This window comes from Oryza brachyantha, chromosome 7 (assembly GCF_000231095.2).
Source record: "Oryza brachyantha chromosome 7, ObraRS2, whole genome shotgun sequence".
In the NCBI taxonomy this organism is placed as follows: Eukaryota; Viridiplantae; Streptophyta; class Magnoliopsida; order Poales; family Poaceae; genus Oryza; species Oryza brachyantha.
The window spans coordinates 2,132,692-2,160,069 of NC_023169.2; the positions used below are offsets into that span (position 1 = coordinate 2,132,692).

At 44.6% G+C, this 27,378-nt stretch overlaps 3 protein-coding genes across 4 annotated transcripts; 1 reads left to right on the forward strand and 2 right to left on the reverse strand.

Annotated features, from left to right (window-relative positions):
* Positions 1–8,262: 8,262 nt before the first annotated feature.
* Positions 8,263–13,088, forward strand: LOC102720814 (proline--tRNA ligase, chloroplastic/mitochondrial). Its single transcript, XM_040526489.1, has 11 exons — positions 8,263–8,613; positions 9,335–9,391; positions 10,151–10,261; positions 10,413–10,499; positions 10,572–10,685; positions 10,829–11,035; positions 11,323–11,460; positions 11,694–11,855; positions 11,934–12,133; positions 12,422–12,505; positions 12,598–13,088. The coding sequence occupies exons 1-11, from the start codon at positions 8,272–8,274 to the stop codon at positions 12,737–12,739; spliced, it is 1,644 nt and encodes a 547-aa protein (XP_040382423.1). The 5' UTR covers positions 8,263–8,271; the 3' UTR covers positions 12,740–13,088.
* Positions 13,089–13,245: 157 nt separating this feature from the next.
* Positions 13,246–16,680, reverse strand: LOC107304522 (FT-interacting protein 7). Its single transcript, XM_040526002.1, has one exon. It carries the CDS (start codon positions 16,543–16,545, stop codon positions 13,408–13,410), a length of 3,138 nt encoding a protein of 1,045 aa, XP_040381936.1. The 5' UTR covers positions 16,546–16,680; the 3' UTR covers positions 13,246–13,407.
* A 2,613-nt stretch (positions 16,681–19,293) lies between these two features.
* Positions 19,294–26,387, reverse strand: LOC102715316. 2 transcript variants are annotated; one of them, XM_006657412.3, is made up of 12 exons: positions 26,169–26,387; positions 24,802–25,165; positions 24,428–24,701; positions 23,856–24,033; positions 23,510–23,732; positions 23,100–23,242; positions 22,713–23,002; positions 22,412–22,624; positions 21,846–22,331; positions 21,064–21,717; positions 20,049–20,576; positions 19,294–19,947 (listed from the first exon to the last, which is right to left on the reverse strand). In XM_006657412.3, the coding sequence occupies exons 3-12, from the start codon at positions 24,695–24,697 to the stop codon at positions 19,708–19,710; spliced, it is 3,225 nt and encodes a 1,074-aa protein (XP_006657475.1). In that variant the 5' UTR covers positions 24,698–24,701; positions 24,802–25,165; positions 26,169–26,387; the 3' UTR covers positions 19,294–19,707. The 2 variants fall into 2 exon arrangements, with proteins under 2 accessions (XP_006657475.1, XP_015695218.1); XM_015839732.2 differs by having other exon boundaries at positions 20,049–20,579.
* Between the last annotated feature and the right edge of the window lie 991 nt (positions 26,388–27,378).

The window sequence follows — 27,378 nt, forward strand, 5'->3', positions numbered from 1 at the left end:
CTCAAGAGAAATATATAGTTAATATATATTATATAATTGTTGGACATAATATGGATGAACTGTTGTATTATAAGAGCAAGTTCAATAGTACAGCTAACTACTACCTCCAATTTATCTATAGTCAATCTAATAGCTAATTCATACAATAGTTATCTACAAAACATCAATACATGGTCCCACATGTCATACACACATTTTGTCTTGGAATCCGTGTGCAGCTGGCTATAAATTAGTAGTCCACATCTCTTCTCTCTTTTCTCTTATCTCTTTAAAATATGCTTATAGCTGACTTATAGCCTGCTATTGTACCTGCTCTAAACAGATATGAATGACTGATCTTGCTAGATGATCGTTCAAATAAAGATATTGATGGACTATTAGACGTGATCTTATAAAAACAATACATTCGAAACATTTTTCTCTAAGTTTACGACTAATCCAAATCATTATAATATAAAAAATGACAAATTTATAAATATCCCATTTGCCTTAACATGGAACTCCTCGTGATTCACGAAGCTAGGTTATGTTTTATGACACTAAAATGGTAGGGCTCTATTGGAGCATTGAAAATTTATGGAACACTAGCCGCCGATCCGTGCGTTGCACGGATGACATTATGGCCATATATATAGCGCCTTTCACTAAATTACTCACAATTCCATTGAATGATCTAAATCAAAAATCAATAATATGGAGCACGAAAGTTAATCAGAACACTAAACACTACACTCAGCAAAAGTTAGGCAAAAGATCAGAACTCGTCAAATTTATATGATTATTAGATGACGGTACATATGGAGCCAATTGTCTAATGATTGAGGAACCAATTGTTGGTTGATTTATCGGTTAGCCGATATTTAGGAAAGGATATAACCACCGTAATCCTATCCGTAATCCATCTCTAACTCTGAAATTCGTAACCCTTATGGGCCGTAACTGCGATCGGTGGTTACGGGTCAGAATCGGATTAGGAAAAGCCCCCGAGGCCCACCAGTGCTATATAAAAGAAGAGGAGCCCATGGGGACGCTCGTGTCGCTTATTCTCTAAACCAGAAATTCGAAATCAAGCTCTCCCGATCAGAGAAGCGCTGGAAGGGTTTCGTGCGGCGATTCCAGGGCAGTGTCGTTGGAGACCCGAAGGTCGGAGATTCAAATCAGATCACCGGCGAACTAATCTCGCCGGAGACGAAGGAAAGAAGACGGAATTGAAGAAAAGAAAAGAAGGGAATCAGATGGCTTCATCTGCAGGTTATTTAGTTTTCCGCATTTGAATTAATCGGTGATCATGTGCTGATTAGGGTTTAAATTCGTAATCTATTGTTTATGATTGAATTGAATTATCTAACATTGTGGTATCAGAGCTTTCCTATTCGTATTTGATCCCATCACTGATTGATTATGAATCAATTGATTGTTTTTCGGTCTGTTAATTAATCTAATCGGTGAAGGATTCGAGTTAGCTGCATACACTGTTGTTGATTCGAATTCCAAACCGAGAAATCAAAACCTCAAACCCTAGATCAAATTACAGTCAACCAAAACTATTTGATCCGGCTTCGGATTGAAGAAAGCTCACCGGAGCAATACCGGTCGTTGCCGTCGCCGTCGGGTGGGCTTCGCCCATCCATGCGTGCGCCGGTGCCGCCGCTATTTGCGCCGGGGATCGGCCGCCATCCACCGCCGCCGCCGCCGAGCGGGCTTCGACCCGTGCGTGGCACGCGCGCGTGCGTGGTTGCCGTGCGCTGGCGCAAGGGCGTCGCCGCCTCCGCTCTCCTCCTCCGGCCACGCCGGCTCCGCCGTGCGTGCGCCGTCACCGTCGTCGAGTCTCCGTGCCGACGGGAAACGGCCGGCTTGGGCGCCGTTGCCTTCGGGCGCGTTCGCCCCCCCAGCCGACGGGCGACGGGCGTGCGCCCTCCCCGCCGGACAGCCGCCGCCATCCAGCGCCGGGCGCTCGCCGCCCGCCGCCAGAGAAAGAGGAGAGAGAGAGGAGTCCGAAGAGAGAAAAGCGACTAGGGTTAGGGTTTCGGTCGCGGGGTCTTTTGATCTCGTCGCACCAAATCCTCGGACGGCCACGGGCCGAGCGCCCTTATTCCTGGGCCGCCGCCATTATTTGGGCCGTCGGCGCTCATGGGTCGACTCGGTCGTGTGGGCCGGTGCCCCTACGCGCGCGCTGCCTAACGCGCCGGCCTCTTGTGGGCCGGCCCGATAAATGGATAGGCTAAAAAAAATTGATTAATTATTTTTTTTAATTCCATAAATTAGTTTATACCTTGTTATGGGCTGTTTAAAATTGCAAAAAAAAATTGATAAAATATATTTTATTGCTCAGAAAATTATTTCTAGTCAAATGGAACCAACGGGAAGTTTGCTAGAAAGAATTTATGATGTGAAGTTATTTATTGACCAACGTTATTTATGATTTCACGTCAATTTAAATTTGATTATTTCTTCCTTGATTATTTCTGCCCAACGGTGATATAATTAAGGATTTATTATATTTTTCTAAGTCTTTTCTGCCCAACGGAGATTAGATTTGGAGAAGTATTATACACATATTATTTTATTTTGATCAAATGTTTTATAGTATAAATTGTCATCTGCAGCTTTGTCACAGCTCAAAAGGATTGAGCCACTTGATGGGGCTAATTATGCTGAATGGAAAAACAACATGCTCCTGAATTTGGGTCTGTTGGAAAATGATCTCGCACTTAGAGAGGATCCACCCGTGGAGCCAAAATTAGCTGACTTCATGGATGAGAATGATGAGGAATACACCAATCTCAAGTGGGCTTACGATGAAAAGTGGCCCGCTTGGGAGAAATCAAACAGAGTGTCCCTAATGTACATCAAGAGCAACATCTCTTTCCATTATAGGGGGGATTGCTGACTCTGACAATGTTAAGACGTACCTGACAAACATTGAATCGAACTACAAGGCGTGTACCAAAACCTATGCCAGTACTCTTATCATGAAAATGAGCTCTTCTGTCTATGATGGAAAGAAAGGCATTCGACAACACATCATGGAAATGTCACACATGGTTCATCAACTAAAAACGATGGACATGGAAATTTCGGAAGCCTATCTTGTCCATTTCATCCTGAACTCACTAAACTCTGATTATGATCCGTTCAAAATTCACTACAATACTCAAAGAGAAAAGTGGACCATTTCAGAGCTTATCTCCCACGCAGTGGAAGAGGAAGAGCGTCAAAAGGCCAAAAGGCAGAAACACATTGACCAGCTCAACCTCGTCAACTCTAAGGGCAAGAGGAAGTTCCATCAAGGAGAAGCCTCTGGATCAAAGAAAAAGGGCAAGCCACCTCATCCTCCGAAACAAGAAGGGAGTAAGGCTGCTCAATCAACTGCTCAACCTTCAGCTGGGCCAAAATTCAAGAATCCTCACTGCACTTTCTGTGACAGTGATGGACATTGGCACAAAGACTGCCCCCGCTTCAAGGAGTGGTTGGCCCGTAAAGGTATAAATAAAATTAATGAAATTTCCAACGTTAATGAATCCCTATATGTTGAGTTTTTCCGGAATTCTTGGTGGGTTGACTCAGGTGCCACCGTGCACGTTACTAATTCATTACAGGGATTGAATGGCGTCCAGACGCTAAGAAAGGGGGAGCACATCCTAAGAGTAGCTGATGGAGCAGAGATTGAAGTGGAGGCTGTTGGAGACCTCGCACTCAAGCTTCCCAGTGGCTACAATTTAATACTTAATAATGTCTTAGTTGCTCCTTCCGTTAAAAGAAATCTTATTTCAGTCAGAGTCCTAGCAGAGTCAGGATATGACTGTTATTTTTCCAAGAGAACTTGTTACATTAAGTATCTAAATAAAGTAATTGGTCTTGCCTTCGTGCGAGACAAACTCTACTTGCTCTCTTTGGATCATACTGTGATGAATGTCATAAATGCCTGCAATGATAAAAATGAGACTTCATCGAAATTGTGGCACTGTCGCTTAGGCCACATTTCTAGGGGGAGAATCGAATGTCTCATTAAAGAAGAATTATTACTCCCCTTAGATTTTTTCTGACGCTGATCATTGCATAGATTGCGTTAAAGGAAAATTTGCTAAATCAATTAAGAAAGGAGCCACTAGGAGCACGAGTCCACTAGAAATAATTCACACTGATATTTGTGGACCGTTCCCAGTGACATCTGTAGATGGTTTTGATTCATTCATTACATTTACGGATGATTACTCCCGTTATGGATATATTTACCCCATAAGCGATCGTTCTGAATCTCTCGAAAAATTCAAAATATTCAAAGCAGAAGTTGAAAACCAGCACAACGCAAAAATTAAAATAGTGAGATCAGACCGTGGTGGTGAGTACTATGGGAAACATGCTCCATTTGGGCAAAGTCCTGGTCCATTTGCTCAATATCTTCAGATTCATGGGATTATTACACAATATTCCATGCCTGGGGAGCCTCAACAAAATGGAGTGGCAGAAAGACGCAACCGCACACTCATGGAGATGGTGCGGAGCATGCTTAGTCACTCCAACTTATCAAATAAATTATGGATTGAGGCATTAAAAACGGCTGCACACATACTAAACAGAGTTCCAATCAAGTCCGTGCCGAAAAATCCGTATGAACTGTGGACCGGAAGAAAACCGACATTAAATTATTTGAAAGTGTGGGGCTGCCATGCAGAAGCGAAATTATTCAACCCCCAATTAAAGAAACTAGACCCCAAGACTGTGAGCTGTCATTTTATCGGTTACCCGTCACATTCTAAGGGATATCGATTTTACTGTCTAGACCGTGTCACTAAATTTGTAGAAACCAGACACGTTGTCTTCTTGGAAAATTATGAAATGGGGAGCTCACAGGAAAGGGAAATTAATCTTGAGGAAATTCGGGTGAGTGTTTCTTCTCCTCTGGAAATCCAAGAGAATAATGTCCCTATTTTTCATAATGTACCACAAACTGTAGTTCCCACAGTTGGCACTACGGCTACTGCTGAGGAAAATATTGAAACCCATGAAAATAATGAGCCTCAACAGAGTCCTATGATACATAATGAAGAAGAGATTCCGCAACCTGATCCTGAACCGTCTGTGGTCAATAATGAAAATCAAGAATTAAGACGATCACAACGGAACAGGAGATCTGCCATCCCTGATTATTATGAAATTTACATGGGTGAAGATATTGGGAAGGTAGACGACCCCACCTCATTTAAAGAAGCCATAAGCAGTAAAAATTCATCCAAGTGGGTTCAAGCCATGGAAGATGAACTCAAATCAATGAGCCAAAATAAAGTGTGGGATCTAGTAGAAATTCCTAAAGGAGTAAAAACAGTAGGCTGCAAATGGGTCTACAAAACTAAATTGGACTCCAATGGAAATATCGAACGATTCAAAGCAAGGCTTGTGGCAAAGGGTTTTTCGCAGAGAGAAGGAATTGATTACAATGAAACATTGTCTCCTGTCTCTAAGAAAGACTCATTCAGAATTGTCATGGCGCTAGTGACACATTATGATTTAGAACTCCATCAAATGGATGTGAAAACAGCATTTCTAAATGGCGACTTAAATGAAAATGTTTACATGGCTCAACCGGAAGGTTTTGTTGTGGAAGGAAAGAGCCATATGAGATGCAAGCTTAAGAAATCCATCTATGGACTTAAACAGGCGTCAAGGCAATGGAACCTTAAGTTCGATGAAATTATCAAGAAATTCGGATTTAAGGAAAATAAGGTGGACAACTGCATTTATACCAAAATTAAAGGTGGGAAATTCATTATACTAGTACTCTATATAGATGACATTTTATTAGCAAGCAGTGACAAGAATCTGCTGCGAGAAACCAAGGAATTTTTATCATCGAAATTTGATATGAAAGATCTCGGTGATGCATCATACGTTTTGGGTATTGAGATTCACCGAGACAGGTCCAAAGGGGTGCTAGGTTTATCACAGAAATCATATATTTTCAGAGTATTGGAAAGATATAATATGAGCAAATGCTCGACATCACCTGCTCCAATTATGAAAGGGGACAAGTTTGGTTCATTCCAAAGTCCGAGAAATGAATTGGAAGAAAAAGAAATGACTAAGGTACCATATGCTTCAGCTGTCGGAAGCTTGATGTATGCTCAAGTTTGTACGCGACCAGACTTGGCGTTTGTAACCGGGATGCTTGGCAGATATCTGTCTAAACCAGGTATGGACCACTGGAAGGCAGTAAAGAAAGTATTGCGTTATTTGCAAGGAACTAAACATTACATGCTCACATACAGAAAATCTGATAAGCTTGAAGTTATAGGCTATTCGGATGCTGACTTCGCAGGGTGTTTAGATACCAAGAAATCTACTTCTGGGTATATATTCACTCTTGCGGGGGGGGGGGGGGGAGCCATTTCATGGAAAAGTACTAAACAAACACTGACTGCATCGTCGACAATGCAGGCAGAATTTGTGGCATGTTATTACGCAACGGGGCAGGCTGTATGGCTTAAAAATTTTATCCCGGGATTACAAGTGGTTGACAGCATTGAAAGACCACTGACGATATACTGCGACAATGAGGCCGCAGTGTTCTATACGAGTAACAACAAGTTAAGTGAAGCTGCCAAACACATTGACATTAAATACCATGTTGTGAAAGATAGAGTACAGGATCAAACAATCAAAATTGAATACATAAACACTAAATCAATGCTTGCGGATCCGTTAACTAAAGGCTTACCTCCCAACTTGTTCAAAGAACATGTGGCCAACATGGGATTGTGTAATGACCTTGAATAAAGATCCTGGAAACCGGGGCAATTAAGTTCAATCAACACCCACTTAATTAATCAAGGGTTTATTCGTATGATATTGTGAACTATAAGTCTTGTCGTCTCAATGATGCGAAATGTTGTTGTGACACATTGCTTTAGGGAGCTGTATTGTATGATGGACTCGTAATTAACCTCTAAATCAAGGGGAGAATGTTGGTTGATTTATCGGTTAGCCGATATTTAGGAAAGGATATAACCACCGTAATCCTATCCGTAATCCATCTCTAACTCTGAAATTCGTAACCCTTATGGGCCGTAACTGCGATCGGTGGTTACGGGTCAGAATCGGATTAGGAAAAGCCCCCGAGGCCCACCAGTGCTATATAAAAGAAGAGGAGCCCACGGGGACGCTCGTGTCGCTTATTCTCTAAACCAGAAATTCGAAATCAAGCTCTCCCGATCAGAGAAGCGCTGGAAGGGTTTCGTGCGGCGATTCCAGGGCAGTGCCGTTGGAGACCCGAAGGTCGGAGATTCAAATCAGATCACCGGCGAACTAATCTCGCCGGAGACGAAGGAAAGAAGACGGAATTGAAGAAAAGAAAAGAAGGGAATCAGATGGCTTCATCTGCAGGTTATTTAGTTTTTCGCATTTGAATTAATCGGTGATCATGTGCTGATTAGGGTTTAAATTCGTAATCTATTATTTATGATTGAATTGAATTATCTAACACCAATTTTGATTGCGAAAAGAAGCACCAAAGATGAAATCCAAACCGGAGACTTGCATTGATGGGATCCAAAGTCAATTTTGATTAAATAAGCACCTGAGTCCAGATTGGAGTCATCCAGAGATCGTCGCGCCTCGATCAGCAGGACTGCAGGAGCAGGTGCTCGCGCCTCATGGCAATCGAAAATTCAGACAGCTTTTAGCTACATCAAAACGGCTAGAGAAAAGCGGCCCAGGACACTGTTCATGTGACAGCTTTTAGCTACATCAAAACGGCTAGAGAAAAACTGTTCATGTGAGTGCAACCGTGTGCTATGAATACTACCAAAATACTGCTGCAACAGTAATTCTAAAATACTGTTCATCACTGTTGCTAAATCTCATCCGTTTTTTCGATCCAACGGTCACGAGGTAAACCAAATTCATATAGTTGCTACTCTAAAGGATCTTAACCCGAGAAAAGCAGGCCACCTCTTCCCTGGATTACAGTATTCCAACCATGACGGAACGTAAAATCTGGCGCTAGCACGGCTGGAAGCCTGGAACTGTAACGCCACGTTCGCGCCGAGTGAGCCGAACGGGAATACGCGTACACGAGTGGGCCCGAATGGGAAATGCCACGTACGTGTTGGATGGGCCGAACAGAATAGATGGGCTACATTGGCCCATGAAGCCCAATAAAAAGCCCATTTCGTTCCAGCCCAAACAACATGCTACTTCCATTAGCAGTAGCAGTAGTCTCCCGACTCTCCCCCTCCTCGCCCAATCCAACCAGTCGGTCTCGTCTCTCCCCGGATGGCGTCGCTGCTGCGCCTCCCCTCGCTGCTCAAGCCGGCGGCGGCCAGGCCGTCGGCGCTGCTCCGCCGCCGGTGCCGCGGCCTCCATGCGGGGGCGGAGGCGAGGGTGTCCGCCTCGCGGAGCCAGGCGGCTGCGGCGGCGGCTACTACGGGCGCGGCGGCGCCCGCGCCGCCGGAGACCCGCGGCGGGGACCGGGAGGGGCAGGTGACGCCGCGGTCGGTGGACTTCAACGCGTGGTACACCGACGTGATCGCCGCCGCGGAGCTCGCGGACTACGGGCCCGTGCGGGGCACCATGGTCATCCGCCCCTACGGCTACGCCATCTGGGAGGCTATCCAGGTCAGTACTTCTGCTCAGTGTGCGCCTTCTCACGCGTTAATGCCTCTGTATCCTCGTGTTGGTATTAGCATTGCTGATGTAGATAAGAATGAATGATGGTCACTGCCTTACTGTATAGATTTTTGTGGAAAGTTAATTCTCGACGTATGTGTGCAATTCAATATTGTTATAGTGGTAGAATTTGTGCTTCAGTTTGGAAGTTTTGAACTCCCACTTCCTGGTGCCAGTAAATTACCCTGAAATTTGGGAATGGGTATATAAACTGCATCGAATGCATCGGCATAAGAACTGACTGGATAAGTCATATTGGCTTGTTTCCATAGTTTTGGCTGTGCTATTGAGTTGGCTAATGAGCGGATGTGGTAGCGGTCGAATTAAGTAGTTAACACTGATGGACCTTGGACATGTGGGCACCCTGCCCTTTGGCGGTCTTAGTGTTTTCTCATCAACTTATATTTTTGTGGGACGAACTTTCCATTATGGTGAGAGCCACAAAATATGTGGAGTTCTGATTTTCTGGTTTGAATTTTGTATATTTGCGCTAGAGTGTGGGACAAGTTAAGCCCTTTCAAGCATGATTTGATGTTTGGAAGCTTTATTTTGGATGACACATTGAATTTTGTTTACCTTGGAATGTGAATCCTCTTATTATTTGGTGACTTGCTAGTGTTATCTGCAGTGCACTGTTTGATTATATTCCTCATTTTGTTGCTGGTTGTAGGATTATTTGAATGTGAAGTTCAAGGAAACAGGGCACAGCAACATGTACTTCCCTCAGGTATGTATAGCATAGACCATCTGTTCTTTGTATTTTTTTTTGCTCATTATAATGATATGGTGATGATTGATCGAGAACTGAATTAATTTATCCAGCCTCATGCTGTAACCTTAGGACCTTACCCCTGCGATGCCATTTTTCTAATGAAAAACTATTCAGTTACTATTACTCAAATCTGTAGAAGATCAAGTGGGAACAAGTGTAGTGTTAGCTCTGGAGTTTGAGAAACTTATCCTTTTGTTTTGTGCGCTGTATGGTGGTTAGCAATCTTCATATTCAATTTACATGATGGAGGTAGTGTGAACTTGTTTGAGACATAGACAGTCACAATTAACGTGGTTTTGAGCTGTGCTCAGCCACAAATGACATGAGTGCAACAGGACGAATAATTTTATACTGTGGTGTTGCATTGATTACTATTTTGTTCTGTTCCATTTAGCAGGACTAGATGGATCTGAAGAGTATGTTCCAAACACTGTGCTCATTTTCAAGTTTCAATATAAGAAAATGACTCATTGCAATTGCATTGCTTTGTTTAGTTATATTCAGTGGAAGCATGCAAATACATCCTAAACACTCTAGGTAGATGTGCGCCAATATGTCTATTGTCTTCCCTTTAGCTATACTTTCGTACTTTTCCAGTACTTGACCTAACCAATTCTTCTCTTACAGATTGATTCATGCTTTATCTTAGCTGGACTATCCTATGGCAATTTTCTTAATTACAGTTTCTTATGCTTACTCTCTTTATTGTATCAGTTCATACCATACTCATTTATTGAGAAGGAGGCCAGCCATGTAGAAGGTTTTAGTCCAGAGCTTGCATTAGTTACCATTGGAGGAGGAAAGGAACTAGAGGAAAAACTTGTGGTAATACTTTCCTCTAGTATTACTGTTATATTGGATACATAACCGCGATATCCTCCATGGGCATTGGTTATGAACACAAAATGATTAAATCTATGATTGGATTGCCTCTAAAGCTCAACCTTTTGCACTTCCATTCTTGAGGGCTTTGTAGGTAAGACCAACAAGTGAGACCATCGTAAACCACATGTTCACCAAATGGATACAGAGCTACCGTGATCTTCCTCTCATGATTAACCAGGTAACTTCATTTGTGGGTTTGAATCAACACCAGTCCAGTATTCATTTGTACTGATATTTCTTATTACTCTAGTGGGCTAATGTCACAAGGTGGGAAATGAGGACTAAGCCCTTCATCAGAACTCTTGAATTTTTATGGCAAGAAGGCCATACAGCTCATGCTACCCTTGAAGAGGCAGAAAAGGAGGTTTGTATCATTGCACAAAGTTTCTTGACTTCTTCACGCACTTTTTTTCCGCGTGAAAGTTTCTTCATGCACTTGATAATGCAAAATCAAAAGAATGCAAGACTCTAATGTAATGTTGTCTGCTCCCCATTCTTGTTCTCCAGGCAATGCAAATGATTGATGTATACACCAAATTTGCTTACGAGCAAGCTGCAATCCCTGTTATTCCGGGTCGAAAATCAAGAGTAGAGACATTTGCTGGTGCTAATCGGACCTACACTATAGAAGCTATGATGGGTGACAGGAAGGCCTTACAGGCTGGAACCAGCCACAACCTTGGCCAGAACTTTTCCCGTGCCTTTGGAACACAGGTTACTACTTAATGTTTACTGTCTTGATGATCTTGCTTGTTTCATGTACTGGAACCATTTTATGTACCATATATGGATTCCTATGTTATAGTTGCTACAATCAATTTCTACAGCAAGCCTTTAAGACAGACTACACTACTCCAGAGACTTGATTTGGTGTCTCACCTTTGTTATTTCTTGTCTGCTATTTCCTCTGCCCAAAATAACGAACTTGTTTTGGGATAGAGGGTGTACTTTCTTTAGCTGCATCCATGATCCTTGAATTTCCTTTCCTCCTTTGCCTGCAGTTTATGGATGAAAATGGCCAAATTGAACATGTTTGGCAGACTTCTTGGGCTATTAGCACTCGGTTTGTTGGTGGGATTATCATGACTCATGGTGATGATGCTGGCTTAATGCTTCCGCCGAATATTGCACCCATCCAGGTCTTCTTCCATTGAATAATTGTATACATGCTTTCATGTACATAATAACTGAGGCCTCGCTAACTATGCTTGCTCTCTCCTTTGTATCCACTATGTATACTGTTCCTCTAGCAATAATGATTAAATTTAAATGTTGACTAGGATTGCATATTTTTTCTGCAGTTTTATTTCTGGTTTCAGTTCCCGACCATACACATGTCAGTAGAATTTAAGTATGTTTTTGTTTAGCACAGGTGGTAATAGTGCCTATATGGAAAAAAGGAGATGAAAAGAGTGCTGTTATGGAAGCTGTAGCTTCAGTTCAAAACATACTCAAAGAAGCAGGAATTAGAGTCAAAGTGGATGACTCAGAGTTGCGGACACCAGGATGGAAATTTAATTTTTATGAAATGAAGGTATGGCTTTTTTGCTCTCTGTTTATGTTTATTCAGGCTTCTATCTGACACTTCCTCCATTGTTTCAACTTTCAACAGGGAGTTCCTATAAGACTAGAAATTGGTCCCCGTGATGTCACAAATAAAAGTGTTGTTATTTCTAGGCGAGATGTCCCTGGAAAACAAGGAAAGGAGTTTGGAGTGTCTATGGACCCATCAATATTGGTGGACCATGTAAAAGGCCGTTTAGAGGAAATCCAAGCTTCCCTTCTTGAGAAGGCCATTGCATTCCGTGATAGGTACTTGTTTACAATGAATGTAACTTGCCTTAAAGTATAGTTTTTTCTCAACTCCTGCTTATTGCATTATGCATAAATACCCATTTCTCCATACACATAATAGTATATAACTTACAGATACTTTGGTAATTTGTTGTACACTGATGATGGTTTTCTGAATAAAAAAGGCTCTTAACAGGGGCCATCTTGATTATTTTCCTTGCTAGAATTTAGTACTAGTAGATTGCTACTAATTTCTTGGCACAATGTAGCAAGAATAATTTTTAGGTGCATTTTTACTCTTTTCAGTAATATAGTTGATGTAAGTTCATACGGAGAACTGAAGGAGGCAATTGCCGAGGGTAAATGGGCAAGAGGTCCATGGTCAGCTAGGTAGGTGCAGTTTGAATATCATTGTTTATACTTGATACAGCCAATATTTGTGTATGTTTTTGGCAACTTTATTTCTCTGTGGTAAATTTCAGCGATGCTGATGAGTTGAAGGTGAAAGAAGAGACCAGCGCCACCATCAGGTGCTTCCCGTTCGAGCAGCCCGAGGGCGCTAAGAAATGCTTCATGACTGGCAATCCAGCCGAGGAAGTTGCAATTTTTGCGAAGTCGTACTAAGTCATATTTATTCTAATAGTCTGGGCCTCTGGGGCGCTCATATAGTCTGGCATCACAGATCAAGCATTTTTGTTTTCTCAACGTTTTCTCCATTTACCCTGATTATCTCGGATCGTTGCTGCCGATTAGATTATACGATCATAAAATTACTGACTGAATGCTTCTGTTGCTGATGTTTCTAGTGTAAATTAATGCTTCTGTTGCTGATATTTCTAGTGTAAACTAGCGATCGGGTAGTTAAATTTCTGTCATGCTTGTTGTATTATGACAAACAGATCACAACACAGTGCAACTGTATAATCAGAGTTTGCTCTGACTGAAATCCACAACTCTTATGAAGTATCCTGTTCTCGTTCAAAATTTAGTGCCTCCTCAGAAAACAGTAATTTTATAGGATTTTTAAAAACAGTTTATTCTCCAAACGGAAGAGGCCTATTACTTTCTGCCACAAATTTTCGTCATCATGTAAAGCAAAATATCCATATCTAAATCCAATAATTAATAAATAATACGAACGAACGATTGCATTTGATAACTAATATCGTTTATTCCGTTCTAGCATAGAACATAATCAATTCTATAACCTTATGAGCCCTCATGAGTTACTGGCATTATGACATGACATACTACGCAAAGTAATCGACTTGCACTGCTTCCCGGATGAGATCCTACACGATTCTTTCGGACATGGAAGGCAGTCGCCGGAAGAAGTTGATCACCGGCGGCGGCGTCCGGTCCCGGAACATGGGGTGGCGGAGGTAGTAGAACCCGGCGACCACGGCCACCACCTGGATGGGCACCACGTACAGCATCATCGCCACGAGCACGCAGAGCGCGACGAACATCCCCGTGGCGCGCGGGTCGCGCCACGACACCAGCGCCTGCAGCCTCTCCGCCTGCGCCGCCACGTCGCCGGCCATCGCCTGCAGCCGCACGCCGAACATCCTGGCGCGGTCGTACCGCACCCGCACCATCTCCGGCGGCCTCGAGGAGGGGGTCGAGTCGAACTCCTCGTCCAGCTCGTCCCTGTCGGGCGCCTCCGCCATGGACGCGCGCACGCACGGGTGCGGCGCCGGGGCCCGCGGCCTGCTCCGGTACTTCCACACGCCGACGGCCGCCGCGTGCAGCGTGAGCGTCGGCACGACGAGGTCCGGGTGCCACGCGAGGAGGACGAGCACGGCGTGGGCCAGCATCGTCGCCGTCGGGTTCCGCCACGACCGCGTGTCCTCCGCCCACCGCGCCGCGTCGCTCACCCACGACAGCGCGGACGCGGCGCGGTTCCAGTTGGCGCGCAGCTTCCGCATGCTGAACCCGCGGGGCTCCGCCGCGTCGAGCATCCACGTCGCCACCTCCCGCCGCAGCGGTGGCTCCGACCGCGCCAGGTGCGCGGCCGAGATGCGCGCCGCCGCCAGACGCAGCGCGTCGCGGCTCCCGGCCGGGACCGGCCGCAGGTGGTGCATCGGAGGCAGCGCCGGCCGGCCGTACATCTGCAGCACGTCCAGCGCCGACGCCGACGCGGCGAAGCGGATGGCGAGCTCGACGTCGCCCATCCGCTTCGCGCCGGTGGGGAGCATCATGATGAGCGGGTACATGCCGCGGTACACACGGCCGCTCTCTAGCGTGGACAGCCGTATCCGGACCTTCCCCATCGGCCGCGAACACGCGATGGCGGCGTCCTTCGCGCCGTCCGGCAGCTGCGACGGCGGGGGCGGATCGTCGAACACGCCAACGGTGAGCACCGTGCATGGGTCGTACACCGGCCACGTGTACTGCTCGTTCCAGGCCGGGTCGAAGCAGTCGGAGATGGTGCGTGTCCGCGCCCACTTGGGGCCGTACTTGGCGACGGCGTAGGCGTCGGTGCAGCCCTTGCCGTCGGCAGTGCGCATCGGAAGGAGGTTCTTGCACCCGACAATCCCGAGCTCGACGACGCCGATTGGCGGGCGCCACAGCTGCCGAGCCGACGGCCGGAAGTCGCTGCTCGCGTACGGTTGCTCGTCGGCGACGTGGTAGCCGCCGTCGAGACAGACACGCACGTGAAGACGGCCGCCGTGCATGTGCATGGCCGCCTTCTTGCCGACCTTCTTCATGGCCTCGTCGGAGGGAAGCAGATCGATCCACTTGGACGCCACCTTGCGGTCGTCGACGCGTCTCTCGATGGTGGCGAGAGAGATGCTGGCCGAGCCGACGGGGAAGGCCTCCTTGCCGTGGCGCACCTCGAGGGACATGATGAGGCAGTCGTCGTCGGTGTGCGGCTCCGCCGCGACGAACAGCAGATCCTCGTTCCACGACGGGCCGCCGTTGCGTGCCACCGGAGTGGTGCGTGTCCTGAAGGACTGGAAGCCCAGCGTCCCACGCACGGCGATGCCTGCGTCGCGAGGCGGCGGCGCCGTGAGAGTGTCCTGCGCCTCGATGACGGTGAGCCGCAGGAGCCACAGCTTCGGCGAGACGTACACCTTTGCGCGCGATGCGGCGGCGGCCGAGGCGGTGGACGCCGGGGAGTCCGCCTTCCACGCTTCGGCGAACGCCTCGTCGGCCTGCGTGCCGGCCCACGTGGCGACCATCAGGTCGGCGCCGGCGAGGCGGCGGCCGCCCTCCAGCCTGTACCACTGCGTGGCGAGCGGCCCGTCGGGCGGGTCCCGGGCGTGCACGTCGGCGGTGTCGAAGCAGAGCCCTCCGAGGAAGTGGCGATCGTCGGCGTCGGATACGTCGACGTCGGGCGGGAGGTCCCAGACGGAGACCTCGAGCGTGGGGCCCGGCGAGTCGGTGGCCGGATCGCGCGCGAAGGCGAAGGTCTGGTCCCACTCGAAGAAGGCGCCGCGGCGAGCCTCTCGCGTGGACGCTTGGCGGCCGCCGGCGGTGACGCGCACGTGCGGGTGCGCCCCCGCCGGGAGCCCCCGCGCGCGCACCACCCGGACGAACAGGAACGGCATCTTGTCGACCAGGTCGTGCTTCGATCGCTCCACCGGTGCCTCCGGGGGAGGCGGCGGTGGCCGCGCCGGCACCGGCACCTGGCGCGGCATTGGCGTCGGCGTCGGCAGCGGTGGCGGGATCAGTTTCTGCTCTTCTTCCGGCGCCTTCTCCACCGCAGCTTCCGCCGAAGCTGCCACCGCCTCGGATGTCATCATCGGCGTTTCTCCCGACGCCGGACTCTCCGCCGGAGGTGCTTCAGTTTCCGCTGCCTTCTCCGTCGCGCCATCGTCGCCGGCTGGCGGTGCTTCCGCTGCCTGCTCTGTTACCTCAGCCGGTGGCGTCTGCGCCGGTGCTGCGTCCGCATCAGCCGGAGGGGCACCAGGAGCCGCCTCCGCAGCGGCCTCGGCTGGAGCAGGATCAGCGGCAGGCGGCTCCGGCGGCGTCGGCGGCGGAGCGATGGGCTCGTCGACGTAGTACACCCTAAGGCCGATCTCGCCACGCACCCAGTTGAAGAGGCTCTTCTTCTCAAGCGGAAAGTAGATGAGCGCCTCCTCGCCCTTGCGGACGAACTGGCGCGCGTCGAGGCGGACGCGGCCGAGGAAGTTGTTTCGGCGGCTGGGGCCGATGCGGACGTCGTGGAGGACGGCCACCTCGAGCGGCTCGCCGGCGAGGGCGTCGCCGACGACGGCGCCGGCGCCGGGGCCGGGGAAGTTGAACTCGAGCGCCTCGTTCCACGCCGGGTTGAGCTCCCGCGGCACGGTGTGCGTCTTGCGGCGCTGGCCGTCAAAGTCGACGCGCGCGTACGGGCTCGACGTGCCCGTGCCGTCCTTGGGTAGCAGGTTCCGCGCCTCCACCACCTCCACCACCAGCTTCCTCACCGTCTCGGCCGCCGCCATCGCGACCGCTGGTCGAGCACCTCCTTCTCCTACAGCTCCGGCCAGTGCAACGCTACCGCGGCGCCGGTGAGCCTCACTTGCATGGAGCTACAGTGGAGAGACGTTGCGCTCTCTCTAGAGTGAGCCGTGCCACTAGCTGCGTGCGTGTTAAAGGCTTTAAAGTGTTCATTAACAAATATTAAATAGAGCATAGGATGACAGATTAATTTTTAATGGGTCCGCCTAGGTATCAAACGTTTGAAAATTTTAATTCCATCGATCAAATTCGTTCACTACTGTTAGATAATAATCTAAAGGCATACGCGCAAGTTAAAAAAAATCTCATACACGTTCTCCCCCAGTTCTCCATGTATTATGTGTATGTTTAACAGAAGAAAAAAAATCAAACGTTTGATCAATAGCAAAAGTGATTTTAAATATGATTAAGGCTTGTTCATTTGATTGGAAAGAGAACATTACCAAACTTTAGTAATGCCACCATAGGAGTATTAGGAAGGTAGGGCAATGTTGGGTGTGTAGTGTCTAGTTTGAGGACTTTTTCTAAATTTTGGTAGAAGTTTTGGAATTGTTAAAATAGTTATGGTTGTGATAGTAGTGATATGTTTAGTCTGTTGCCTTGCAAAATTTTGCCCTTTTCAAATAAGAATGGTTAAAAATGACACCAAAATGAACAAGCCCTAAGACCACCTTTGAAATGTCAAAATCTTGAACTTTTGTGTGAATTAAATTAACATATGTGACATGTCAAAATCCTAGACAATATACTCGTGTCTATCAAAGGGGGTCTCAAGCGTTCATCGCAACGCATGATTTTCATGTGTTTTTGCATTGAATGGACTAGTTTAATTTCTGAGAGGCCAGGAAAATTTCCTTGTCTTAAGGGGTGTTTGAAGAATATTTGTCTTCAGTTTTTTAAGGCTAAGAAGAATAGTTGGTGATGTTTCCTTGGTTATTTTTGCAAGTGTGAACAAATAAAAGAGTATATGGAAGAGAATGTTGTAGGGTGTGACGTATATATAGGCAGGTGCTTATCTTCATGGGCAAGCATGTATTGTTTACTAGAAAGTGTGTTATCTGTGCTAAAATTGAGTGTGTATAGGATGTATTCTTGCCGAAAGAATGTTTATAATACTATAGTACTATATAATTTGTGTATGTAGCCGGATTTATTTGACCCTTTCTTTGTCTTTCCATGTAGGGTAGGCAAAATTTACTCCATGCAAAAATGCAAACAAAGTGGTTGCCGACTTGGGTTTATATTTAGTAAAAGAAATGTCTAGTCCAACATGATAATGGTAAAAAAAATTTTGGTAGTGTGTTTTTTTCTCTAGGAATACACATTTGAAGGAATTAGTGGGATAGCTGAACTGGTCCCTACAATACCCTATAAAATTTCTCCGTTCCAAAGGAATAAACTATGTCTTAGGGTACTTTTATTTTATTTTCTATGCAAACTTCAAATAGCTTCAACTAAGTCACTACTCGTTTCGTTCCATATTACAAGAGTTTCTGAATTTGTCTAGATTCATCTATGTATCAATGTATATATTTTTATATATGTGCCTTAATTCATTAGCACATATGAATCTAGACAAATTTAAAAAATCTTATAACATGAAATAGATGGAATATTGTTCTAAAAAGCGCTATAAAATCTGTAGATGAACGCAAACTTAACAGACCAAACTATTCATTGCAAACCTGCAAATCAACCCAAGCTACAGGACATCAGCCCCCACACTGGATCTGGAATCTACAAGGCAAGAACACTTTGCCACTACTTTCTCCTCATATCCTATCCTGGAGACACACTTTGTGAATGTGGAGGAGAGACAGCCAGAGGTCAAGATTCCAGCAAGCAGATCTCCTCTCATCTCCTCTGCGACTCTGTTTGTGTGTGAAATGAGCAGAGACGGAGGAGGCAGTGGCTTTGCGTGGGATTTGATCGGAAATGGCAAAGCAGACTAGCAGAGTGAGTCACAAAAGCGAAAAGAAAGGAAGGAAAAGAAAAGATAGAAAAGGTGAAGGCCATCCACACCGGCCATTTCCTTTCCTTGTCCCCATCCTGCCGCCCACACCTGCCTTGCACATGATCACCACCCTGCCTGTATATTCCAAAATCTCTCAAAGCTGTCAGGTTAATCTTAGGAGATTAAGTAAAATATATGGTAATTATGGTGTATATTAGTGCAGCCTATACGGTAGCTAGGACTGAACTGTATTGGAGTTTTGGCTTCCTCATCTCTAGATCCATCTGTCTCTACACCTTGTATGAGCCGTCTACTAATGTTGAATATTTTGACTAGAGAGAGTACATACATATAGTACACATATCTCCCGTACTCTTTCATACAAAATATTCCTTTTCTTTTAGGGATTCTGATCAAGTAGGTAGGGGGCAAATGGCAAAGGTATGAAGAGTCTTCAGCATCATTTAGCTTAGGCAGAGGGAAAAGAATATGGAGAATATCCATATGATAAAAAACTATGCCCCTTGGTATCACCAGGGAGCAAGATTATGGGAGCACATGAACTGCCATCCTCATGTCTAGCTGTCTCCTCTTTTGAGCAAAGAAATAGTACACAAAACACGTAGTAACTGTTCTTTTGACTATTGATCAAAAGTTACAGACTTAACAGTATGCATAAACTACTAAAAGTCCAAACTCATGTACCAAGGGAAAAAGCAAAGCATGGTTGCTTTTGGACTTCTAAGCATTGCTCCATACAGACATAACAGTGGCTGCACAAAAATTAACTTGAAGCAGTATATATGCTGTAATATTGGTTAAATATTTTTCACATCCATAAGTTAACCAAAGAATGACAGAAGCATGGGGTAAAGTGTTGAAATGAATAAACAAATTAGCAAGTAACAGTGCAAATGCACCATAGTTTTATGAAAAAAAAGGCATTGCCAGAAGTTAAGCCAAGCAAAAGTGTGATCTCATACAGCCTATACATCCATCTGGAACAGCTATAGATGAGATCACTTCTGCGAAAACGAAAGCAAAGAAAGGTTTGAGCTTTATTTGACTAAAAAAACCTATTGTTGGGGGGTGAAACTGACTGTACATTTGAATGTACATCGAACCATTAAAATGTGATGTGAGCCTAAGAGAGATCAGTAACTCTTGAGAGATGCTGCCATGGTCATGGCCATCACTGGACCTGTGGCTTGACAATCTTGACGCTGCTATAGAAGCGCCTGAAGTCCTTCATCGCCTGCTCCTCGATTTGGATTGAGCGAATCGACGATGGAGCATCGGCCTCTGGCTTGAACCAGCGGTTGGGAACATTGTCCTTCATGCCACCAACCTCAGACGCCACACCCTGGGAGGGTATAGAAAATCCCGATGTCCTGGTTTTTGGACTGAAGGAGATGCCAGTTTGCCTTTTCTCCTGCTCAAAATCAATCAGCTCAGAATCAGAACCAGATCACTCAAAATGGAATCACTTATGTTCTTTGGTGTTTTCATAAAAGAGAAACAAATGAGCTCTACCTGTTGCATCTGTATGTCCCTGAGAGAAGGCCGCGACACACTAGGTGAGGTAGCAGAAGAAGACCAGGATAGCGTGCTTTTATCCCCTTCCGAAGCAGGCACTGCCCGAGCAGGTGTGACAGCTATTGGTGTCGAACGTGCATCAGGTATAAACGAAGAGAGTCGCACTCGGCCAGCACTATCAGGTGAGCCCTCAGAGCGATCTTTTGACTTGGCCATGATCGGCTCGTTCGTTTTCCTCTGCTCGCTTTGAATATCTCGAAGGGAAGCAGATCCCTTTGTTATCTTAGCCCCACCCCAGGCAGGACCTTCGTGCTTTGGTGCGACAACCACAACAGGTGTAGGCGGGCTTGGTTTTGGGGTGTCATCTAGAGCACCACTCAGAAACAACGACAGGCCACCTTTCCTATTCTTCTTCTTTGATGAAGTTGGCTGGGAAGCTTTGTTTTCCAGTGGACAAGAGATGGTCTTTGTGCTATTGAAAGTGACATGCTCTGATGGTTTGATTGCATCAGCAGCACTTGCTTCCTGCTTGAATAGGGATTTTTTTTCAATACTTTAGCAGAAAAAGTATATGCATCTAAATAAGATTGAAGCACGTTGGAACAATGGAAGTCATGTCAGAACACAAAGAACCTAAGAGATATAACAAAATATCAACAAAGAAAGCATCATACTTTAATTAAAAGAAAAAAAAAAGAGAAAATACTTAGCCTTACATAAAAGCAACGCACATAACAGGCATCAAAAGAACAAAGTTGGACGTAGTCTCTCAGCTGTGGGTCTTGTAAGACCACACAAAAGAATGTCACTCTCAAGCAAAGCAAAAGATGCAATATCGTAGCCAAATGCTCAAATAACATATTGCTAACATATACTCAAAACAGCTAGAGTACAGACACGAGATCTCACAATAATAAGTGCATCTGCAAAATAATGTTGCAAGAGCCTAAGGAAAGGCAAGATACAATACAAAAAAATGTAATGCTGGGGTGCCAATATGATAACATCTAACCTTTTCTGTGGAAATATGGGCTGGTAAGACTTCCGGAGGATCCTTGAGAGAGTTTTGCTCCCTGTCCTCACTTTTAACCAAGGGAGTATCATACTGTGCTGCCTGCTTGTTTTTCCGTTTCTGTTTCTTAGAAATATTAGATTTTCTGTTTGCCTTCCCTTCCGCAACACAAACTGGAGTTCTTAAATATACATCTGTGGGAACCCCAAGTTCTGCAAGTTCACTTTCAAGGGCAGCCCTTGACTCAAGCTTTGCTAGCTGCTGATCATCAAGCTGATGACCATCAAGTTGTTTAGCCTCGAGCATTTCAATCTGCTGGAGTTTCTTGCGAAGTGCCCTGATCTGCTTAGAGGCGGCTTGTCCAACATTGCTATCTTTTTCCAGGAAGCTGTCATAACTTGATATTCCATATGACTTCGATGCAGACTTCTGACTGTCCCTGAGCCTAAGAAATCCTCCTTCATCTCCCTCTCCATCACTATCAATGACAGCAGGATAAGTAGCTGTCACTGTGGGAAGGCGACGATAACTCCATGGCTCTGAGGACTTTTCATCGAGCAATCTCTCTAAGTTTGCAAGAACGTCAGGAGAAGCATTCATAATTGATGGAGATGCCACTGTGAAAATGTAATCAAGATTGCGAATAGCTATATCCTGCATCACACCAAACCAACAGGAATCATTATATAGAAAAGAGAATCTAGGCACCAAGGTCATGAAGAAACAGAAGAATAAGAAAAAAGAAATGGTTAATGGTTGCAAAGTGGGCACAAGTATGATACCTCGCAGTGCTTCTTGAGCTCCTTAGCTTCCAAGGACTCGGCAACTTCAAGAAGTTGTATAGCATTCTTTGGTTCCATAATATGCTCAATTGCAACTTTCTCACATAGGCTCTTCAGACTAGGTGCTCCCTTTCTGATTACACTATTGCCTACAGATATACCACTGTCAGACTGAACATCATTAAACATGACGTCTTCATCCAATTCTTCCATCCCACCATTCCATTCTAATATGGCTTTCTTGCCTTGGATTTTGGGTTTGGGTGGGTACTCAGGATGGTATATGCTAGAAAGCACAAGCATATGTGTTTCACCAACACAAACTGATGTTGCTCGCTTAACACCATGCACTCGAGTAAACATTGGGATTTCATCCTTAAGTTTCTTTGCATCACACATAAAAACATCACCACCTGATGTAGCCAATGCAGTCCAGTACTTTCCAGCTGAGATGTTCACAACATTCGTTCCACACATAGAGAACATCTGTAGAAACCCTTTGATTGTAAGTATCAAACTACAGCTTAGCTGAACAGATTAGTACCTCAACAAGTAAACAAACAAACCTGTCGGCATCTTAAATCAGGGTCTGATGAAACCCAGTAGAAAATAGCACCATCTGCTGTTAGAACAGTAGTGTGCCTCACCCCAGCAGCCACCGAGATCACCTGAAGTCGCTCCATACGATGGAACTTCAGATTTGTGTTTCCACCCTTCTTAAGACATCTAGAAATTACAACACGGCGTGGAGTCACAAGTCGATGACCCCAAGTAAACACCTGAAAAAAGATGACATTGCTAACCTTATTGAATTTATTGATATTAGAATAATGTGAAACCATCAAATTTCAGACAGTATTGACTTACCTCGCCATCAGTCCCTAATGCTACAGTATGATACTTTGCTGCAGATACACATTTAAATACTTTTCCTTTCAAGTACTCGACCATTCTTGGAATGCAGTTGGATGCTGAATTAGAAGTGCCATAGCCTAGCTGTCCCTCCTTATTGCTACCCCAGGTGAACACTTCACCAGTCTCAGCAACAGCAGCTGAGTGCTTATTTGCAGCAGCCACAGAAATAATCCTTGCTTTGAGGGAAATAACACGCCGTGGTGTTGGTTGGGTATCCACAGAAGGGTAACCAAGCTGACCCTCTGCAACAGTCATTGTTATAGACCAAATATAAAAAAATGATAACAGTAAGATTTGCAAGTGAATTGCATACAAAATGCATCACAGATTCATACATACCTCTATTTGATCCCCATGTAAACAACTCCCCAGCTTCTGTAGCAATCACAGTATGATGTTTCGCTGCTGCCACAACATTCACTCGTTTACGGCCTAATCCTACTGTTACTTGGCGAGGAGTAATCACAGCAGTTGTCTGGCCACTGCAACAAATTGGTGACACACACGATGAAAATTCCTCAACATGGAAATTTAAACAAAGAAAAAGTTCAGACATAGAATTTAGTACAGGCTTTATTAAAAGCCTGCAGAAATCTATACATATACGAGATAGGTAAGATTTATTAAGAGCCTACAGAAATCCATACACATATGAGATAGGTAAAAACATAAACTCCATGTTGGAATAAAAAGTTCCATCCTCTGTTCAAAACAAAACAAATGTTTTAGAATAGCATGCAATTGTTTACCTATGAATATCTGGATGACCAAGACGACCACCTCGACCAAATCCCCATGTGTATAAATCACCATCAGAACTAACTGCTACACTGTGGAACTTTGATGCAGCAACTGTTTTGATGTGTGACCCATGCAAGGCATCTACTTTACATGGTAATTTTTGTATGTGGGCATTGCCTGTACCCAGCTGATAATTTGTTCCACTTCCCCAACTGAAGACTTCCATTGCAACTAAAATGGAAAAAGACAAGAAATGTTTTATTAAGCAGAACCTGAAGATAGATGGTCAGAGTGACAGCAGCGTCAAATCACTGAACAAAACAGGAAACATCTATTTCTGAAACAAAAGATAACCTGAGTCAGAAGAATCTCCATTGGCCTGTGATACAGGGCCTGAGAGAAGATCGACAGGTGTCCGTCCCTTGGTGTCCTCCAAAGCAAGGGATGCTCCAAACTGCAGCAGAACACTAGCAACACACAAGTGGCCAAAATGAAGTGCTCTGTGCAGGCTGCTCCAGCCAGATTCTCCATCCTGCAGGCAGAGTTAAAATTTATAGATAACACCTGACGTGGGAATCTAATTCCACTAAGCAAGCCAAGTTCTAATAATAAGGCATTCAGTTTTGAGATTCACATGTGGGAGGATAGAATTTGCGGGCTTCTTAATGACTTGTTCAAAGTAAATCACATTTTAGACGATTCAATTTTTGGCATCAAAACAAGTAAACAACCATCCTCCGGAAACCAAGGCATAGAATTTGTGGAATGCCCATGAAAGCAGCAGTTCAATAATTGATACTTATTGGGCTAACGAATTAATACATAGCACTCAATGGAAAGGCAACTGTAAGAAACATCAGATGCTAGGACATTATTATTTCATTGTCCAAAAAAAGAAGCATGCTACATAAAGGTATAGTACATACCCTTGCATCCGGATCAGCACCAGCATCAAGGAGCCTCCTCACAATTGGCAGATGATTTCTCCATGTTGCAAGGTGGAGAGCACAAAGGCCAAATGCATTTCTACCATCAATGTTTCCACCACTCTTTTTCAACAAGGCTAAAGCAGATTCCACTTCAGCTATTGATCCTTGCTTAGAAACAAGACACAGGTCCTTAAGAGAGCTTCCAGGAGAAGGTCTACGAAGACCTGCTTGCTTTGATGTGCCTGGTGGAGATATCGATGACTCCATGAAACTTCAGGAACGCAAGTATATATGAGGTTATTGACTGAAATCAGTACTTCATCACAATCATATCATACAGCACATTGGTCAAATATAAAATGTCATCATACCTGATAAAAGCAGGTAGACTGCTGAACTGCTTTGTACCAGTCTTTCACCAAGGCAACACTATTCTGGGCTGTTTCACCTCTAATGGTACAGCTAATATTGTTCCTAATAAGATTACAAGTCTGGTGTAATTACAGTTCTATCTCCACATGGAGAATTGGTGCAAAGCTTGGATGAAACATCATCTCTACTATCTAAAACTGTTTTGCTAACCTAAAGAAACTGCCAAATAAACCTAGGACAGCATGATGCTAGAGCTTCATCATGTAATAAATTGTTCTTGTTAGAGTTCCATGGAGCTAGGATGACCATTCCATCTCAAGATAAGATTCTATATAAAGAGCCATATATAGAATATAGATCAATCTGCACAATAGAAAATAAATGCAAAGTTAGTACAACGATGTAATGAGAAAAACTAAATATTAGATTGAAACATGTATGTTGTTATTTCCACATTTCATCATCTGAGTGATGAATCTGGCTTGTTAAGAAATTGAATGAAATCATAATCCTGTACAGTGATATAACTTCATTTAAAATCTGTATCAAGTGGTCTTCATTTAAAAATCTGCATCGAGTGGTAGATTCACTATCTGCTAACATGTAAAAATGATATTGACTAAGATGGCTAAAACCAAGATATAACCATAAAAAGGGCAGATGAAAGGAAGAGCCTTTGCCTTTAAGTCAAGAATCAAACATTGAGGCTATCTGGCCGTACCATACAAAGCTTTAATCAAAAGTTGACCTAACCATACAAAAAATAAATAAATAAATATGTGCCCAACTTTGATAGAGAAACAGAAGTTCCCTTGACACTGACATTTGTTCTTGCATTGATGTTCATATTTGCGATTACAGATGAAACCAACATTTCATTTTCAACTAGAGATGAATCCAACATTGCACTGAATATAAATTGCAAAACATCAGACGTCTCACAAAAATTGGGCTTCATCAAACCAGTCACCCCACATAGAAATTTCAGACAAACAGGAATTTCATTTCAAGAACAACACCTAATGTAAGGGCACACTAGAATTTAGAACCTATCAATCTGCAAACAAAACAAAAAAAGAAAAGCACATTCACAATCATAAGTTCATAACCAATCTAATTTCTCAAAAACGCCACACAAATCAGATCAAACCACCAGTCCAAACCGCCATTGCACCCACCGAACAATCGCCGTAAAAAATCCAACCTTTCCTCGAAACAATCGGATCTACGACCATCGCTAACCAAACGCGCCAGCAGAAAAAAAAAATCCTCAATCCCCCACCCCCCCCACATCAATCCCAACCATCCTCACTTGGAAAAGAACAAGAACAGAGAACAGCAAGAGGCTAATAATCCACCCACCGACCTTGGGATTGGACCCAGCAAGAAGAACTCTCGTCAAGAACACATGCTGTCCTATAACCAATCTCTCTCCTCTCCTCGCTCTCCCCGGGAGGGCGGCACGTATATGCTCGCGGAGAAGGGGAGCGGGAGGGGGGATCCGGGCGGGGAATATGCTCCGCGGCGCAGGGATGAACCGCCTCTCTCTCTCTCTCTCGCTCGCGTGCTCCGCGGGTGTGATTTTCTCTCTCTAGACAGGAGGTGACTGGTGTTCCCGGAGGAGAGAGAAGCGAAGGGAGGGGGTGTGAAATACGTGTCCTGAGGAAGGAAAACGTAATTGATAGCGTTACGTGTCATCGGAAACTGGGGCGGGGCGGGCAACACGAGGTGGGGATCTGCCACGTGGGGTTCTCTCATTTGCCCTCCACATCATTTTTTTTTCGTAAAAACAATACTCCGAAGTTCTTCATGGATTTTGGCTGCGTTTATTTACACATATATTTTTCTTGGTTTTTCTCACTTGTTTTTCAAACCTCTATAATATTCAAGTCTTACATCCTTATTTCAAGTATGGAGAGATAAACTTTAAATTTATAATTTTTTTCTCCATACGGATGATAGCTTAAAATAGAGGATATGTTGAAGGAATTACTTGACCATAATTTTTTAGTATTTATCCTATTCTGTAGATGAAATATGAGATGTATGAGCTGCTAACGTAATCTAAGAGTACTCACCCTTTTGCTTTTTATAAACATAAGCAAAATAACTTATTAACGATTAAAACTAATTTATGGTTAAACCTTATATATACGACCTTTTAAGCTATCTAAAAGCATATACTCGAAAATAAGTATGATAAAAAAAACCCTAAAATAAACTCTAGATTTAAGTTCTATAATTTAAATTTTAGTTTATAAACACAAACAAAAGAGAGGTAAGATGTTGAGCCACTCTATAGATTTATATATATTGCTAATGAATCTGTATACATATATAAGTATACCTATTAATTTGGGAATGAATTTAAGTAGGATCTGAACATCTTATGCTACGAAAAGTAAATACTACTCATTTTCGCTGTTTTTAGTGCGCATTCTCATGTGCCGGCTAGAGACACAAATGTGTCACCATATTTCTTGCACTCATCTGGAAAAAGCAATTTATTGTGTTCGTCTAAAAATATATATTATATTTCTTGCAGTCCATACGTACGTCTACTCTCAGGTTCACAT